General features: G+C 35.0%; 3 protein-coding genes across 5 annotated transcripts; 2 read left to right on the forward strand and 1 right to left on the reverse strand.

The window, feature by feature from the left end:
• Positions 1–877: 877 nt before the first annotated feature.
• Positions 878–5,211, forward strand: trmo (tRNA methyltransferase O). Its single transcript, XM_026204414.1, has 6 exons — positions 878–1,128; positions 1,222–1,373; positions 1,645–1,819; positions 2,477–2,634; positions 3,762–4,310; positions 4,394–5,211. Exons 1-6 carry the CDS (start codon positions 1,040–1,042, stop codon positions 4,603–4,605), a joined length of 1,335 nt encoding a protein of 444 aa, XP_026060199.1. The 5' UTR covers positions 878–1,039; the 3' UTR covers positions 4,606–5,211.
• A 1,186-nt stretch (positions 5,212–6,397) lies between these two features.
• On the reverse strand, positions 6,398–8,415 carry hemgn (hemogen). 2 transcript variants are annotated; one of them, XM_026204417.1, is made up of 5 exons: positions 8,267–8,415; positions 8,116–8,182; positions 7,208–7,298; positions 6,739–7,058; positions 6,398–6,602 (listed from the first exon to the last, which is right to left on the reverse strand). In XM_026204417.1, the coding sequence occupies exons 2-5, from the start codon at positions 8,171–8,173 to the stop codon at positions 6,508–6,510; spliced, it is 564 nt and encodes a 187-aa protein (XP_026060202.1). In that variant the 5' UTR covers positions 8,174–8,182; positions 8,267–8,415; the 3' UTR covers positions 6,398–6,507. The 2 variants fall into 2 exon arrangements, with proteins under 2 accessions (XP_026060202.1, XP_026060203.1); XM_026204418.1 differs by lacking the exon at positions 8,267–8,415 and having other exon boundaries at positions 7,220–7,298; positions 8,116–8,260.
• Positions 8,416–10,944: 2,529 nt separating this feature from the next.
• anp32b (acidic (leucine-rich) nuclear phosphoprotein 32 family, member B) lies at positions 10,945–15,874 on the forward strand. 2 transcript variants are annotated; one of them, XM_026204415.1, is made up of 7 exons: positions 10,945–11,184; positions 12,984–13,133; positions 13,217–13,339; positions 14,589–14,781; positions 14,854–14,978; positions 15,058–15,127; positions 15,228–15,874. In XM_026204415.1, the coding sequence occupies exons 1-7, from the start codon at positions 11,131–11,133 to the stop codon at positions 15,311–15,313; spliced, it is 801 nt and encodes a 266-aa protein (XP_026060200.1). In that variant the 5' UTR covers positions 10,945–11,130; the 3' UTR covers positions 15,314–15,874. The 2 variants fall into 2 exon arrangements, with proteins under 2 accessions (XP_026060200.1, XP_026060201.1); XM_026204416.1 differs by having other exon boundaries at positions 15,231–15,874.
• Positions 15,875–17,497: the final 1,623 nt, after the last annotated feature.

Genomic DNA, 17,497 nt, shown 5'->3' on the forward strand with positions numbered 1-17,497 from the left:
CGTATCTTCTTCTTCTTCTCTGGTTTATTGGTGATTCGCATTTCATGCACATGGCGCCACCTAGTGAACTGTTGTGAATTTTATATTTTCCCTCAACTTTTTTTTATTTTTTATTTTTTTACGGAAACCAATTTGCATTATAGAATTATAAATTACAAGACGCAGGCTGCGTTCTGTAAACTGCCACCTGCACCGATCAATATTAACCTGAATATTAATCCATATTAACCCAGAAATAGGGTTTTTACCATTTTGACATTTGGTGCCAATTGTAAATATGTTTTTAGTGAAATGTTGTAATATTGCAACGTTGGGCTTTTTGGGTAGCATAATTTATGTGATTTTATTTACTTTCTGAACAAATGTAGAGAACATCTTAGAGTTCATTTGCAGGTTGTACTGCTTGTAGTTCCCTAAACAGTAGTCTATATTTAAACACTAATAATCACACAGTAATAAGCAGAGGTCATGTTTTCATGAAAAATAATTTATTACAAAAACATTTAAACATTTTTATATTTATTTTATTTATACTGTACTTACACAATGATGACCTGAATAAAAACTGTGGAATTTACTGTTTAATTCTGTTTAATAACCATGTTCAGTTATGATAGTCCCAAACGCAGTTCCTACGAGAAGCAGAGGTAGAAATTTTGTGAAGTACTAAATTATTTTTCTTGCAACTTACAAAGCACAACTTAATCATTATTTAAAGTAAAACTATATTGCTCAAACATTTTTTTTTAAATAAATATGTGTGAAAGTATTATTATTATTATTTCTTTATGTTATTTATTTTATAATATATGGCTGTGCTGTTTGCACGGTAAACTGTGGGTGGCGGTATGTCACTATATTTTCCAGTAACCTAAAGAAGAAGTGATATTCTGCGAAAGTAGTTGGTTGTCCAACGTGTTCCTCCCAAAAACAAAACACGTGCTCGTACTGGCGCAGAGCAGTTGCTGGAACAAACAAACCAGTTTACCATAGCATAAAATATTTTCTAAAGTATAAAAGGTTTTCAGCTATCACTAAAATGTCGCCTCCAGTATGTGGTTGTGCTGAACAAGTCAGGAAACTCACACAGCAGGCGTCAGTAATGAGAAGAGAGATAAAAAATCTCAGGTAGGTTCAAATCATTATGTTTGCGGTATATGAGTTCTGATTATGCTGAAAAGAAGTTTCCTCTTCATTGATTGGTTTGTTGATCAAACACAGACAGCAGATGGATGGTGCCATTCGAGCACATAAGAAGCAGATGTCATCACTTCAGTCCATGCTGACAGACTGTAAACACGAAGACAGATTACAATCAGTGAGCAGAAGCCCAATTCAAAGCACTGCTGAAATCAATCAATTATTAGAGAAAGGTAAAATACATTTAATACCACACATTGACCCACTCTCACTTTTTATTCTGCAGTCTACTTTAGTAGACCATATTTAGGTTATTTTAAAACCTTGTCATCATTTGAGTAAACTCTTTGAATGTATAAACTATATGGCTGTCAGTGAAGAAAGAGCCCCTCTATGGGTCCAGATGTTATTGTTGCCATGTTAAATAGTCTAACTAGGACTTCGTAGTCACAGCTCAGTTTCCATGTCAAATAAAACTGTATTTGTCTGTTTTTATGGTCTCAGGTCGTATTCAGACTGTACCGATCGGATACATCAGCTCATGTTTCGCAGTCAAAAATGGCACTCCACGACAACCCACCATATGCAGTTCTTCTCGGGCCAGCTTAAAGATTGAACCCTCAGTCTTCAATAACCCTGAGCATTCTTTGGTTGGCCTGGAACAATACTCCCATATCTGGTATGTAGCAAATGGATGGAGAAACTTGTTTGTGTGTGAACATCTCCTTTCTTCCTTGACTTCCCCCGTCAGATTTGACAACATTCACCACATACAGATCTAAAGAAATACATGCTGATATAATAATTTGGTCTCAGAAACAAAATAATAACATAATAAAATAATTTTAAAGTTATGTACGGGTTTTTTTGTTTGTTTGTTTTTTTAAAGGGAAACTTATACGATAATTTAAAAAAGGTTTTTGTTTTTTTGAGTTGCATTTATAATGTTCATTCCAAAAACATTGTCTTTTATTTTACTAGTTCTTAGAACTATATTAATGTTGTTTACTTTCAAACCGTGATATTTTCTAAGTTGCCATACCATGAAAAATATCTTGTACAATTCAAAACCCCTAGTAGAAAAGCATATTGTTCAGAAGTCCTAGAAAACAAGACTTGTTTAATTGAGATAAATAGCAGTTTAGAATTTGGTACTTTTGATCATGCTAAATCAAATAAGAGTGGGTTTAGCCATTACAAGAAGTAAATTTAAAGTATACATGGTAATGTTTCTAGACAGGTCTGATGAATGAGCAGGCCTAATTAATTACAATTGAAAGTTTCTTGTTTATTTATGTGAAGTGAACTCTTTTGTCTTTATCTTTCACATCTTCAGGATCATTTTCCTCTTCCATAAGAATGGGCAAATGAGCTACAAAGCCAAAGTAAAGCCACCCCGTCTGAATGGCCAGAGGGTGGGGGTGTACTCCACCCGTAGCCCCCACAGGCCTAATGCTTTGGGACTGACCTTGGCTAAGCTAGAGGGAATCACAGGTAATTAAAAACTCAACTTTTAGAATGACGACACATTTCAGTTATGCTTAGATTTTATCATGTGGAAGCAAAAAGGAAAAAAAAAAACATTAAAAAATTTAGTAAATCACTAACAGCTGGAAAAGTCATGGGGTTTTTGAATATCGTTGTGGACAGTAGGGGGCCTCGGAGTCAAAAAGGTTGAGGACCACCGCTCTACTAGATGATTATGCTGTGTTGTTTGCAGTGTAATTTTAACAACATTTATATATTACTACAGTACTTCTTAATATTGTAAACAAGCTTTTATTTTTATAGTCATTTTGTAAGCAATTTATATTAAATATATCTCTTTAACTTTAAAGGAATAGTTCACCCCAAAATTAAAATGCTGTCATTAATTACTCACCCTCACATCGTTCCAAACCCATAAGACCTCCGTTAATCTACGGAAACACTAATTAATATATGTTTGATGCATTCCAAGACCTCTCTGACTCACCATAGACAGCAAGGATTCTTACACGATCAAGGCTCAGAAACGTAGCAAGGAGATCGTTAAAATAATCCATGTGACATCAGTGGTTCAGCCGTAATTCTACGAAGCTACGAGAATGCTTTTTGTGCACAAGGAAAACAAACAAAAAAAATGACTTTATTCAACAATTCATCTCCTCTGTGTCACATACGCGAGAGTATCACATACTCAAACAACGAATGCAATGCAATGTATGTAAATGGATATGTAGTTTGTTCAGATCAAAGCCCAAACAATGTAAACAGTGTTTCTGCTTATGGGGCTTCTGACACCGAACAGCATGCCTTATTTACCTGTGTGATACTCTCCAAGATGGTGCTATAACGAAGGTCTTGCAGGTTAGGAACAACATGAGGGTGAAGAATTGATGACTACTTTTGTTTTTAAATTTTTGGGTGAACTATCCCTTTAATTTACTCGCCTCAGTCTCAAACACCTTAACAGGGCAACTAGTATAACATCAAGTTTGTCATAATCAGTATGATCGTTTACCATATGAAAATGTGCTCTTTACCATCGTAAAATCATTTTGAGGGAAGCTTTGATTAGAAAGACCCTTTAATATGCTGAATATAGCAATATAGTAATCCTTTATCATTTGATTTTCAAGGGGATACACTTCACTTGTCAGGTGTTGATATTATTGCTGGAACACCTGTGCTAGACATCAAGCCATATATTCCAGACTACGATTCTCCAAAAACAAGAAGAGATGATACCAACAGTGAATATAGACAAACATCACCATTCACAGACTCTCCGATGCCCCAAGTGATGGATCTAGATGAAGAACCAGACATCTCAGGGACATCATCCGAATCCTCCTCAGAGCTCAGAGATTGTGCAGCTGGACCTTCAGATTTCTCTCAGTCACAAAGGTCTGGATCCAGTGATGTGACTGACGTGTTAGCAGAGGTTAAAAACTATGTCAAACAACAGCAGCTTTTCACTGAAAGTCTAGAAGACAAACAATCAGATTCTCCTGAATGCACTTCACTGTCAACCGACCGTTTAAGTTCATCCAGTCTTAAATTTGGATCTGAGGACTACAGTACTATCGCTGCCTGGGTCAGGACACCTCCTGTCAGTAACCTAGACGTGCGGTTTACTGCCAATGCTGAGAAAGAGCTCAAAGAGTTTGTTCCCTGCGACAGTACAGGTATTTGATTTTCTGATGCCTACGTTTTTTTTTTTTTTAAATGAAGACAGTTGTAATACTTCTAATTGATGTTTGATTCATAGACAGTACAAGACCAAGGTTCCAGTTCTTGAAAGGACCAGAGGAAGCAGTGGCAGCCATCAAAGGCATTCTGTCAGCTGACCCTAGATCAGTATATCGTCGCACGCGTTGTCAAGACCGCCTGTTCTTCTTCACCCTGGATACAGCTGACATCACCTGCTGGTTTGGCGATGGTTTTGCTGAGGTTGTGAGAGTCAAACCTGTGCAGAGTTAAGAAATCTCAAATGTTGTCTGAGGTTTCTCTCAAATTCCTGCATTTTCAATAACAGATACTGAGAGAGAATTCACCATAAAATGTACATTCTGTAAACATCTACTCACCCTCATATCATTCCAAACACATAAGACTTGATTTTTCTATGGAACACTTTTTGAGAGAAATGTCCATAAAATATTTTTCTCATTGTCCATACAGTTGAAGTTAGTGGTCACCAAAATTGTTTGGTTACCATCATTCTCCTGAATATCGGTTTTTGTGTTCCACAGAAGAAAAAGTCAGTGACGTCATTTTCATTTTTGGGTGAACTGTGCCTTAATTTGTGTTACTGATTAATGATTAACTAAATTTAGTCTAAAAAGATCATTTTTTTAGCCTTTAAGCACAAAGATATTTTTATGGTTCACAACGAAGATCTAAATGTTAACATACTATTCTTAGCAAGCAACTGTATTGCTAGAATTTCTTAGTTCCAACAATTACTTGTTTTGTTTGTTTGTTTAATCGCATAGTTTGTGTATGATTATTTATTACATTTTAATTTGTTAAATATGTTCAGTGAACTGCTGGGTTTATTAAAGGTGTCATATTTTTTGGGCATTACTAAAGCATAAAGTAACATGATATGTTTGCTGATACTGTATTTAGTTAAGATGCTAAGCTCACATACATGTTCCTCAACAAAACAATGCTGCAGCCATTTATTGTACTTTGAAATGTCTGTTCTGTGTCAAAGCCTGGTCTGGTTTTGTTTTGGTCTGTGTGACTTGACCCACTGCCAGTTTAACCAGGATTATTTTGACACCATGGGTGGCCAGTTGGTAGAAAAAAAACTGTGTATTGCAGCCATGGAAGTCAAAAAATTAACTTTGTCTAAGTTGTTTATAATTTGATGCAATGATTCCCAAATGTTTTTGTCATCCAAATTCCTTAAAATAAAATAGTTTAGTTAAGATCTTAATACTTTAACAACACATTCACTGGTATTGTTTAATTGTCATATTAGCATGCAGGTAAATAAATAAAAATAATTAAATTTTTAGAGTTCAAGTGTTTAATTAAGTTTTCTTTTTCAATTATATAAATTTTTATGTTTTACATCAACGAAAATCTTAATACATTTCATGACGTTAATATATATATATATATATATATATATATATATTTTTTTTTTCTCTTGATCTTTGCTTTTTTTTACCAATATGTTTAATGGTTATTTTAAATTAAAATTAGGGAATGTAATCTAAAAAGTAGTCAGAATACTTTACCTAAAATGAGTAACCTAGATTCCGTTACTAACTACAATTTTCATCATGTAATCAGTTACAGACTACCCAGTAAGTAATCTACCCAGCACTGCGGCGTGTAAGGCTTGTTTCTTTCCTTAATTGCACTGGTTCCTGTCCTCAATCTGGCAACCCGCTGTGAGCATCGAGTCTGAGGAGGTAAAACTACTCTTGAATTTTTTCCTCTATTTTGAATTTAGACTGCAGTATCCATAGCTGTCAATAGTTCAGCTTTAGCTAAATAAAATGTGTTCCCATAGGAGTGTGACAAAATGACTAGACAAAGACAAAATATAAAACCAATTTATTTTAAAATAGATGTACAAACAACAAAGATTATTCGTAATATCGTTTTAAGGCAAAGATCTAGTTGCTTTAACATAAAAGTACTATAACAATTTCAGATTTTTATTTTATTAACAATATGTATAGAATGTTTTTTCCCTTCCTTTTTTTTCTTTGACATTACCGATAAGTGGAGGCATATATACATGGAGACATGAATAATTTCAATAAATATACATTTATTGTTTAGGTTTAGAAATCCTTTGAAATGGTAAATTAGATCAAATTCAGTTTTCTGTAGAAAGGAGACACTCAGATGATTAAATTCTCAGATAGACTCTGGTTGAGAAGGAGCAGATGCTGGCGGATACACTGGCACTGAGACTTGACTGTTCAGGTCAGTCCTGGGCTGCTCGTCATCACCTAAAACCAAAGGACATTATTCAGTTTTATTCATATTTGTTCTGACAAATAAATAAATACAATACTTTTATAAATGAGCCCCCTATTAATGAATGAAGATCCCTGTTGAAAACAAAAGGGGCATTTCTACAAATACCTGTATCAATGATAAGGCTTTTTTGAGGCATGTCTTCCTCCTCATCAGGCCCCAGATCCTCAATCAGAAACTCCAGAGGTTTTTCACTAATTGTTTCCACTGGCGCCGGCTCTGGTTGTGGCTCAGCTGGTACTAAAGGCACTGTCTCTGCTATTGTGGGTAACACAGGTTCTGGGACAGGAAGTGTGACAGGAGTAGGATCTGTTTCCTGAGCCAGACCGAGATCTTCTGGAATAACTACAGCCGGTTCTTTTCTTGGTCGACCTTTCCTTCCTGGGGTACCACTGGTCATCTTTTTCACTCTCTTAAGGCTTTGTGCCCTGTGTTCAATATTAAGCTACATTATTTGAATGACTTATCCAAATTTGTGCATTTGCATCATAATATCACAGTGTCATATTTGAAAAATAAATAAGTGCTAGGCCTTTTCCACAGTGCTTTTATTGGCCTAATTCAACACTAGCTTTACCCATAAACCCACTGGTTGGTTGCCTTTTCCTCTGCCTCAGCCTTTCGTTTCTTCAACAGGTCTCTGTCTCTCAGTCGCAGCCGAATTCCACCTACCACACAAACAAATCACTCACGCCTTTGCTGCTTTGCCTGCTGGAGGTATTGCAGTTTATCTTGTAACATTAGCTAAGGTAAAACCAACCATTCATGAGTGAATGAAAAGGTCCTCAGTGCATGTTTCAAAAGAAATGTAGATGCGTTGACATAGATAAGAATCACGTCAGTTATGGTTGTTTCCAGCTAACAAAAATGAATTCTAAGAACATTTTTCTAATGTTCTCATTATGTTATAAAAATCATTCTTTATTGAGGTTCTCAGAACATTCAAAATGAAAATTATTTTTCTTAGCTATATGCTAACATTTAGGGAACATTCCATTTTATTATTTTGCAATCATTATTGGTCTGTAAATTTTTTATGCTATTTAGTATTAACATTTAAAAACATTAGTCGAGTGTCCAACTAAATGCGATTATATATATATAATCATTCCATGAGTGCTGTATAAATAAGGTTTTTGTACAAATGTACTGAAAGAACTTTACCTTACCACAATGTTAAACTTCTGAGAATGTTCCCTGTTAGCTGGATTACAACCTCAGCACTGTTGCAAGATCTTTCAAATATCTAGTTGTTGCTAATTAAAACATTTACATAAATATAATTTTATATAATTCAGGGCAAATTGTAGTCAAATTAAAGAACTACTTTTTTGTTTTCAGTTTTTCATCTGATAAAATGTTTCATCTGAACCTTTTCATACAATAATAATAATAATAATAATGATAAATCTAAACAGCCACTGATGGATAAACAATGAATAAATTCATAATGAAAAAAAAATCATTTTAAATCAAAAGTCATACCTTCATCAGAATCTTTTACTTCAGATGGCGGGATCTCTTTCTCCAGTGTCTCTTCCATTTTGTTGTCCTGTCACATGAATATGAAGTATTGAAATGACAGGGCATTTACTTTTCCTTCTGCTAAGAGAATAATTATCTGGTTAAACATTACCGTAGTGCTGGGAGAGTTCTTGCAGTTGTGCTCTTATCTTATTTGCAAAGGTGGAGAACTTGGCACAGTACTCACAGAAGAAAGTAAAAAAGGAGGTCATGGCTCTGACAGCCTGTGCATTTATGTGAATGTTTATCTGTCGTCATGAGAGATGACCGCGATTCCTAACCTGGTCAAGGGCCATAGACAAACATGTAGCTAAATCATCAGTTAATAAATAAATAAATAAATAAATCTACATATAAACTAATAGAGATTAACATTGGATTTAAATGAATCTACTGTAGGTTGGCCAAGATAAAGAATAACATCATAATAAATATATTTTATTCAAAAATAAAATAAATAAACAGGTACCCATATGGTCTATTCACAAATGAATGAATCCTTACACAGAGACTTTTAGAGAGTCTCTTTAATTGTTAGTCTTTTGTAGTTTGAAGACACCACAGTTAAAAACTTTCCCAGCCACAATAAACTATCCCTTTTCAAAGTAAGGAAAAAAAATTATACTGACATTAAAGGTGTTTCTGCATTCAGTATTTCCATGTTATGTGAATACTCGAAAGGGCTGCAAAGGGCCTGCCCTCTCTGGCCACTCATACATAACCATTTTATCTCTAATGTTCACTTTCTGGGCGTTCACAATCGTGTCAAAACATATTGAGGTCTGCTTTCCCGCCATCAACACCCTTGAACAGCTCTGAAGTCAATTAATTAAATATTAGACATTCAAAATGTATCCTAGATAAAAAATAATTGAACATTTATTTATACATTTGTTACACTTTACACAACAGATTACTTTCCCACAGCAGGCATTTCATTAAAATGAAATGCTCAGTTTTCTCTCTCCCAGTGCTATTATTTGGTTAACCTCCACCACTGTTACAAAATAACAGCAATGCTGAGCAGGATTTTAATACTGAGATGCCTACGGAACAGTTGAAGCATGTGTGGGATATTGCATTATTCTTCATGAAGACAAGTCTCCAGTTCTTTGTAGGATGAAGTTCATGTCCATAGTCAGAGAGGCCATGGAAGCTGTTTGACTCTTCCCTGTTATACAAATAAATAAATAAAATGTTTGCAGTTTATTCTGAGTTGTTATTATCCTGGAGCACATGGAATATCATGAGAGAATAGCCTAGTGTTTTGCACCATATGCATCGTGTACAGTTTGCCTCATATTCTTTGGCCAGTGTGCAACTGTGCAATTATTGGACTAAGATAGAAATGAGATGACTTCACAATTACCATGTCGGCATACAGTGTTAGTTATAGGTAGAGGGTTCTCATAGGTGCAATTGCTGTACTTTTGTGTTATTTACCATCAAATCTGGGAAGTTTGAGTTTATTGTTGTAGGTGAGCCTTGAGAGAATATTTTCTAAATGATTTCTCTTGAAATATTAAAGAAATGTAAAGTGTAACACATTTATAGTTGCAGTTGACTCTGTGGCCCCTTGGTTCTTGCTGCATCAATATGCTTATAGCTCTTATTGCTAGTTTGTTTTAATTATTTTTAGTTTGTTTAAGTTAATACTAAGTTTTGTAAGTTATTACCCCTTAGTTTCATTTAATTTTTGTCTTAAATATTGCAGGATGAGAGAGACCTGACAATGTAGAAACAAGAAACAAAATGATGCCCTCTTCTGGGAACTTGTTGAATAGCACACAATGTTTCTAACATTAACACAGGTTAAAACCTGTTAACTGTCACCCGTCCCCTCTGTGGGACGCCTACATTTACTTCACTATATTACAATTAAATCGAATCTAATCTTGACAAACTATATATCGTTGAAAAGGTCTAAGATTAAGCAATAACCTAATAAAATAAATATATGTCCATTAATGTATATTCACTATAAAAAAGTCAGAGTAGGGTAATGTCTTATTAAAATAAGACATACCATATAATATATATTTTAGATAATAATACAATGGATGTGAAGAGAACAATCAATTTGGGAAAATAAATATATGGGGGGGAAACAACTTAATATGCAATTTATTTAGTGAAACATTTACTAGGCTTAAGCCTAGTCCCAGACTAAAGTGTAAGTCAGAGTTGATTAACTGAAAGAAACTTGCATTGACTAATCTTAAAATATATCAGTGCCTCTGTTTTGTCTCAAAATGCAGACAAGTAATGTTTTTTTTTTTTTCCTAAGGCACATTAATAAAAATTACTTAAATGTCCTACATTTAAATAAATTGCCTAGTCTTGGCTTAGTCTAAGTCATGTCTGTGAAACCAGGCCTTAGAGTACAAGGAATATCCTGCTGTCTATTTTTAAACATATCATTTGCATAAATAACATGTATGCTAAGCTAGAATAACTTGTTACTTGATGTAAGAAAATACAATGATGTTGAAATTAACATGTTTTATTGGAAATACACCATCAAATAATGACGAGGCCATTTTAACCCAGACAGAAAAACAAGGATTTGTGTTCCCCAGATGATGAATGAATGTTAAAAGCCATAATACACATTATTTACTGATTATGTAAACAATAAGTTACATAGAATTAAACATATATGGCACATTTCCAACAAATTGTACTTGAATTACAACATTCAAACTTTTGATGTCACATACTGTAATGCAGCACTGTTCGAGCTTGTTTGTATGACTGCAGTGGGCGTCGTTGGCCGGAGAAGGCGCTATTGAGTATATATTCGTTTCAGTGCCGTTTCCCTCCATGGTTTCTGCTCTCCCAGAGTAACTTGGCGCTGGGCTCAGATCATTATACAGTCCCATATTCTCCCTCCATTAAGGCATCTTTCTACCTTTTGGGCTGAACAGAAATTCCTCCAGAACCCAAGAGGGAAGAGTCCAACTTTTGAGGGGCGATATGGACATGAAAAAGAGGATTCATTTGGAGCTGAGGAACAGGACACCATCTGATGTAAGTAATTTTGAGCCAAACCTTTAGTTTTGTGTTCAGCCATGCTAGCTGTGCTACTTTCTACTTCCACTGACCTGTGTGTACTTTAATGGTAAGCACATGGGTGTAATACCCCTGGTACAGAGTTAGACGAGAAAGTGCTGCGTGTATATTCAAACCATTAATGTTCATTCGTCTGTTTTGATATGAAATGATCCAGACTGTGTAACACGTACTGAGTAACGTTAGTTAGTTTGGAAAGCTCAAGGCATTATTGCAAGCATTTTAAGCCCCCATGCTGGATGTGTGTATTCGTGATCTGGCATGCTTTTATGCTTAATATTAGCTTATTTTAACATCGGTGTGGTAGGATATGGATGGGGTGATTTATTTCACCGTGGTGGCCATGTTTGTTGCTAACATGAGGCGCCCTTTATTACAGACACTTAAAAGCCAAAGTAATAAACCAGCTATACTTTGAAGATGGCCATACACTAACACATTTCCTTAAATACGGTCACATTTTGGTCTGTCACTATAAAAGACGGCTCCTCCATTCCTACGATGTTCTGGTATAATAACAATAAGCCCCCCAGTTAAAAAAATAAAGTAAATATATAATTTGACGCACATACAGTCGAATTATTAATTTCATTATAAAGGACACAAAGGCTTAACGATTAATTTATATGAATGAACTAAGATTTTTTTTTAAGTTTGCCAAAATATATTCTTAAAAGTAATCTTAAACCATATAGTATTTAACACATTTAAGTTATTCGTTAACAAAATCGTGCTGAATTATTGTTAATCGCTGCTGCGAGGCGCTGATTCCCGCCATTACTCCCCACGCGCCACTACCGATTAAACTGACGCGTATACTCAATAAATACTCGCTCTGGTGATTTTCAAACGTTTTTAAGATACATTATGAATCTTAACGTGTGCAGAGACGGAACAAGAGACTGAGTAAATAGAAGCTAACGTTACATGTGCTAGTTTGGTTGGGCAATCCAGCGGAAATGTTTAAGTTCCGTTTTAAAATCAAGTAAAGGTCGCGTGAAATAATATCCTGTGACACGAATAACAGCACAGAATCAGGTTTTCAAACACAGCGTTGAGTTTTGGTTAACGTGTAGCGTTTTTCTGCCAATGTAGTCTATATGAGGAGGCGCCATGTTGTCATGAGAGAAAGAAACTCTCCATTTTTGTCTCACTAATTTCCGCTCTGTCTTCGCCTTTCGCAGCAGGAATACGCCATCGACACATCCCTTCCATCCTACACAAGCTCATAAATACCCTCCATTTGCAGTTTGTCACACAAAATGTCACAAAAGACCGTGGTGTCTTTCGGATATGTCCATGTTGTCTGGCTGTCGGCGTGTAATCTGCCGTTTTCTCATTGGCGACTCGCTGCGACAGTCTGAGCCATAGGGCCATACAACAACAGCAGCAGCAGCAGCAACAACCGCTTAGCAATCATTATTCAGTGGTTTTCAGATTAGTTTTTTGACTAAACACTTATCGAGTGTGCATGGCAACTTAAAAACATTGAAATCACCCAAACATTTAAAAAACAAGCGTATTTGCAAGGGAATCCGCCTTGTGTTTTCCCCAGTTGAGAAACTTTTTTTTTTTTTTTTTTTATAAACCAGCATAGTTTGTCGCCTCCATTGAGCATGGCCATGTTGGCCAACGTGTCCACCCACTGGCTGCTAAAATTTGAGTTGCTCTTTTGATTCCATATTGTTGATGTTATACCTTATTGTTAACACATTACTTCTAGTATTTATATTTTCTCTTATGTTGGTTGGTTATAGGTACGAGAACTCGTCCTTGACAACTGCAGATCAAATGAAGGGAAAATCGAAGGCCTCACAGCAGAATTTGTCAATCTTGAGTTTCTAAGTTTGATAAATGTTGGTCTACTCTCAGTCGCCAACCTCCCTAAACTCGGAAAACTTAAAAAGGTAATCAGTCTATTTACATGTCTCTGTTAAGAATGTGAAATTATCTTAGTTGTGTTCTGATATGTGTGCATGTTCATTTTCAGTTGGAACTCAGTGACAACAGAATCTCTGGTGGCCTTGATGTTTTAGCTGAAAAACTCCCCAATCTCACACATCTAAACCTAAGTGGCAACAAACTGAAAGACATCAGCACATTGGAACCCTTGGTTTGTACAGACTTCCTGTCTTATGAATTTGCATGTAGTTTTACACGCTTACAAGTTTACAGCTTAACCCTGTAAAGCCTAGTTATCAATGTGATCAAAATTATGCTGAAAAAGCTTTTAGCGTCTTTTGTGCATCAAATCTTTAATATATACATTACAGGTCAAAAGTTTGAGATCAGTAAGACTTGTAATGTTATTAAAGACTCTTATGCTCATTAAGGCTGCATTTATTTGATCAAAAATACAGAAATAAAACCGTAATCTTGCAAAATGAAAAAAAAAATGTACTGACCCCAAACTTGATACTGAAGACTGGAGTAATCATGCTGAAAAATCTTCTTTGCATCACAGGAATAAATCAGATTTTAATGTATATTAAAATAGAAAAACGTTATATTACATCATGATATTTCTCAATATTAAAATTTTCAAGAATTTATGGTCAAATAAATGCAGCCTTGAATGAGCATAAGAAACTCCTGTAAAAACTTTACAAATCGTTCTGATCTTATAATGTTGACTGGTTGTGTGTATGTATAAGTATACAAATAAATGTTATGTTCTTATTAAAATTGCAGCTTGGGTTTACTTGATTATCCATACATGATTTTTTTTTTTTTGAAGGATTATGTTGAAACTGGAGAGTTAAATACTATACAAACATTTATTTATACATTTTATTGCACTTAGCATAAAACAAAGCATTTAAATATAATTTTATGAAGACATTATTGGGAAATATATAATGCATATAAATATCAGTTTTTACTGTAATTAGTCTGCTAGACTGTTATAAAGATCTCATTGATTTACAGTACAAGCTGTTAGTTCATCTACCTTTTGGTCATATAAATATTGGCAAATGCCCCGAATTGCATATTTTTGTGCAGGTTAGGCCTCCAAATAAAAAGAGGTGTTTATTGGAGTATGAGCTTCATGTTCTCTGTATCATACTATATTAGCCATAAAAGCAACTGTGATGTTTACTTTTTTTTTTTTCATTAAAAAACTAATATATATTACGTATAATTACTTTATACGTCAGGGTTAAAGCAGCGGTTAACCCAAAATTAAAATGACCCTCATGGTATTCCAAACCTGTAAGACTAACTTTCTCCTGCAGTGATATTTAAAAGAAAATATTTAAGATATCTTACCTCAGGTGTGCAAAGAATTGTTTTAGCTTTGCTGACAGTATAACACAAAATGGAATTGTACAGTTATGGTATTCATCTGTTCACATTGGCAGAAAAAACTTGACCATTTGAAAAGTCTTGACCTTTTCAATTGCGAAGTCACAAACTTGAATGACTACCGGGAAAGTGTCTTCAATCTCCTTCCACAACTCACATATCTAGACGGCTACGATATGGAGGACCACGAGGCGTCAGACTCTGACGGAGAAGCTGATGGAGATGGGGTCGATGACGATGATGATGAGGGTGGGTTTGGCAAGTATTTTTTTTTTTTTTTTGTTAACTTAGCAATGTTCACTAATATCACTTTAAATACAGAAGGAGAAGAAGAGGAGGATGAAGATGGAGAGGAGGAGGAGTTTGACGAAGAGGAAGATGATGACGATGATGAAGATGAGGTTGAAGGGGAGGAGGATGATGAGGATGGGAGTGGAGAGGACGAGGTACAAGTTAAATTGTATGCATTGCTTACGGAAACATAACAGAACAGCTGATTTAATTACATGGGCTTGTTGGTTTCAGGAGGAAGACTTTGGTCAGGATGGAGAAGTAGAGGATGACGAAGATGATGACGATGATGATGATGATGAAGGTGAGTTGTATTGGATTGAGCACATATTTTTGATTTCATGACTTGGTTTGCTTCTTTTGGTGTGTGAGTGATTATGAATTAATTGTTTTATCTCACTCAGAAGAAGAGCAAGGAGGCAAGGGTGAGAAGAGAAAACGAGAAGCAGACGATGAAGATGATGACGACGATGATGAGGAGGACGATTAAGAGCCAATGAACAACTCTGTTACCAACTCTACCCTCTCCTTCCTTTTCAACAACTTGGCTATCCCGTCAACCTTTCTACCCCTCCACAACTCCCTCTCTACCCAAGCGCTGAGCTCCCTGTGGGGGCAAGACTGTACCGGACGGGTGGAGCTGTTCATATGGAGCCTACAAGCTGAATGAAAGCCTTCTGGATCGGTGGCTTACTCAGCATTCCACAAGTCCACTGTCAATCCCCTGCCCGTTTGTGTTTCAAAACCTCTGGGGACTTTGGGGACTGGTATTTAGTTTTGGGTCTGTGCTTTTAATATTTTGTTGAAAGTGTTTTTTTCTCTCTCTCTCTCTACTTTTTTTTTTTCTTTTCTTTTTTGTTGACATTTCCTCCCCCTTTAGTTTTTGTTCCAAATTTCCCAATAAGATTGCTATAGCAACTGTGTGACAAGCGGGCCATAATTTTAGTGTGGCAGCCTGTTGCACAAATCAAGGTTGTAGCTACATTTTTACTTTCTGTAAGACAAAAACTTTGTAAATAAAATAACATTTTGTGCTTTGCTCTCTCTCCTATTTCTCTGTCCTTTTGTCTTATCATTTATTTGAAGGCTGACAGTGAGAGTTTAAGAGGCCCGAGTCTGTCTAGAGACACTCATTGCCTGATACAATAAAACTAAATCTGATCTTTTTCATCACATGCACAGTTCAGTATTGCTTGTTTTTATGTTGAAGTGCCTTATTTTCTATTTTCATTTTAGTATTTTCTTGAATACAATCAAAACAATGAAGTCAGAAGAGATCATCATTCAAGTTAATTCTTCATTGGTTTAAATGTATAAATATATGACTTATTTCATATATATATATATAAAAAAAAATATATATATATATAGTGTGTGTGTGTATACTAGGTCTTGAAGAGCTCATTTATAATCAAAATGCAGTGACCAACTTCTATATTCATAAATATCAAAGACTCTTTCTTTAAATACAAATCACAAGCGTTCTCAGAAAATGCATGTCGGTAAATCTGTCTTAATGTTTAATCAAATCCAATCAAGACTAAGATGGTAAATATAGTGTTTAGTGTGCAAAAGAAGGAACTGCTCAAATGTTAACAATTTCTAATGAACTCCTATAGTTCAACATGATCCTGTCATAATTTGTACATGTGTCATGTGATTTTAGCATATTGTAGTTTCAACAATAATGCAAATAACTGAAAAGCTGAAAAATATTTTGATTAAGCACTTTAAAATTGGTATTTTTTCTAAAAATTGTTTGTAAAATCTAATGGAGCTTGGGTCTAATTGCGGCTTTGATTAGTTTTGAAACCGAACCTGAATGCCTATCGAATATTTCAGGTTTTGAGAAGACAGTGTTTTTTTGCCCAGAAGAAAAAGATAACATTCATTATATGTATAATGGTCTTTTGTAATAGGTGGGGTAATTTTCACAAAAGAAACCTATCATTAAATGGCTATTAAATGCTTTATCAGTTAAATGAAAACAGTAAAACAGTTGTGAAAACTTTAATTGAAATTATGATTTAGTTTTTGGTTTATTATTGTTCAAAGTAGGTTTAAAGACAAATGAATTCAAAATTACCTTCACTTTCTGTAACTGATGAGATGTGGTTGTGTTTCCTCTCACAGCAACATGAGGGCACCATATCTTTTGGTAACTGTCAGTGTTTGGACAGGAATGTGAAGTTGTGTGTGCAGGGATCATGTAGAACAAACATCCTACAGGTCACAATACAGTCCCACTGCTGTCCACATACTTGTCCTGTTGAATTTTTTAACATCCAGCAAGAAATATATGTAATGTAAATTGTTAATATGGTTTGATTAGGACTTATTACTATTGCCATTTTTCAGTGGGCTATAATAATAGTGGTAAAGAATCATGGAGGACACACCTGCAAGATAACTGTATTCTTATAAGCACAGGCAAAGCTACAAATTACACGTTCTCCACCAAGGGCCCAGGACCCACTTTAGGGTGCCAGAGTAAATAAATTATATGAAATAATTTAACAATAAAAATGTTGAGATCTGTTCAACAAAGTGTGTTTTTACATGAACTTTACATGCACCTCTAGATTCACACCCCTATAACCTTTTAATTTGCCCATTCAACAGTATATATAATTCATACTCTGATTCTAGTAATACTTAGATATACTATAATACT

This window comes from Carassius auratus, chromosome 26 (assembly GCF_003368295.1).
Source record: "Carassius auratus strain Wakin chromosome 26, ASM336829v1, whole genome shotgun sequence".
In the NCBI taxonomy this organism is placed as follows: domain Eukaryota; kingdom Metazoa; phylum Chordata; class Actinopteri; order Cypriniformes; family Cyprinidae; genus Carassius; species Carassius auratus.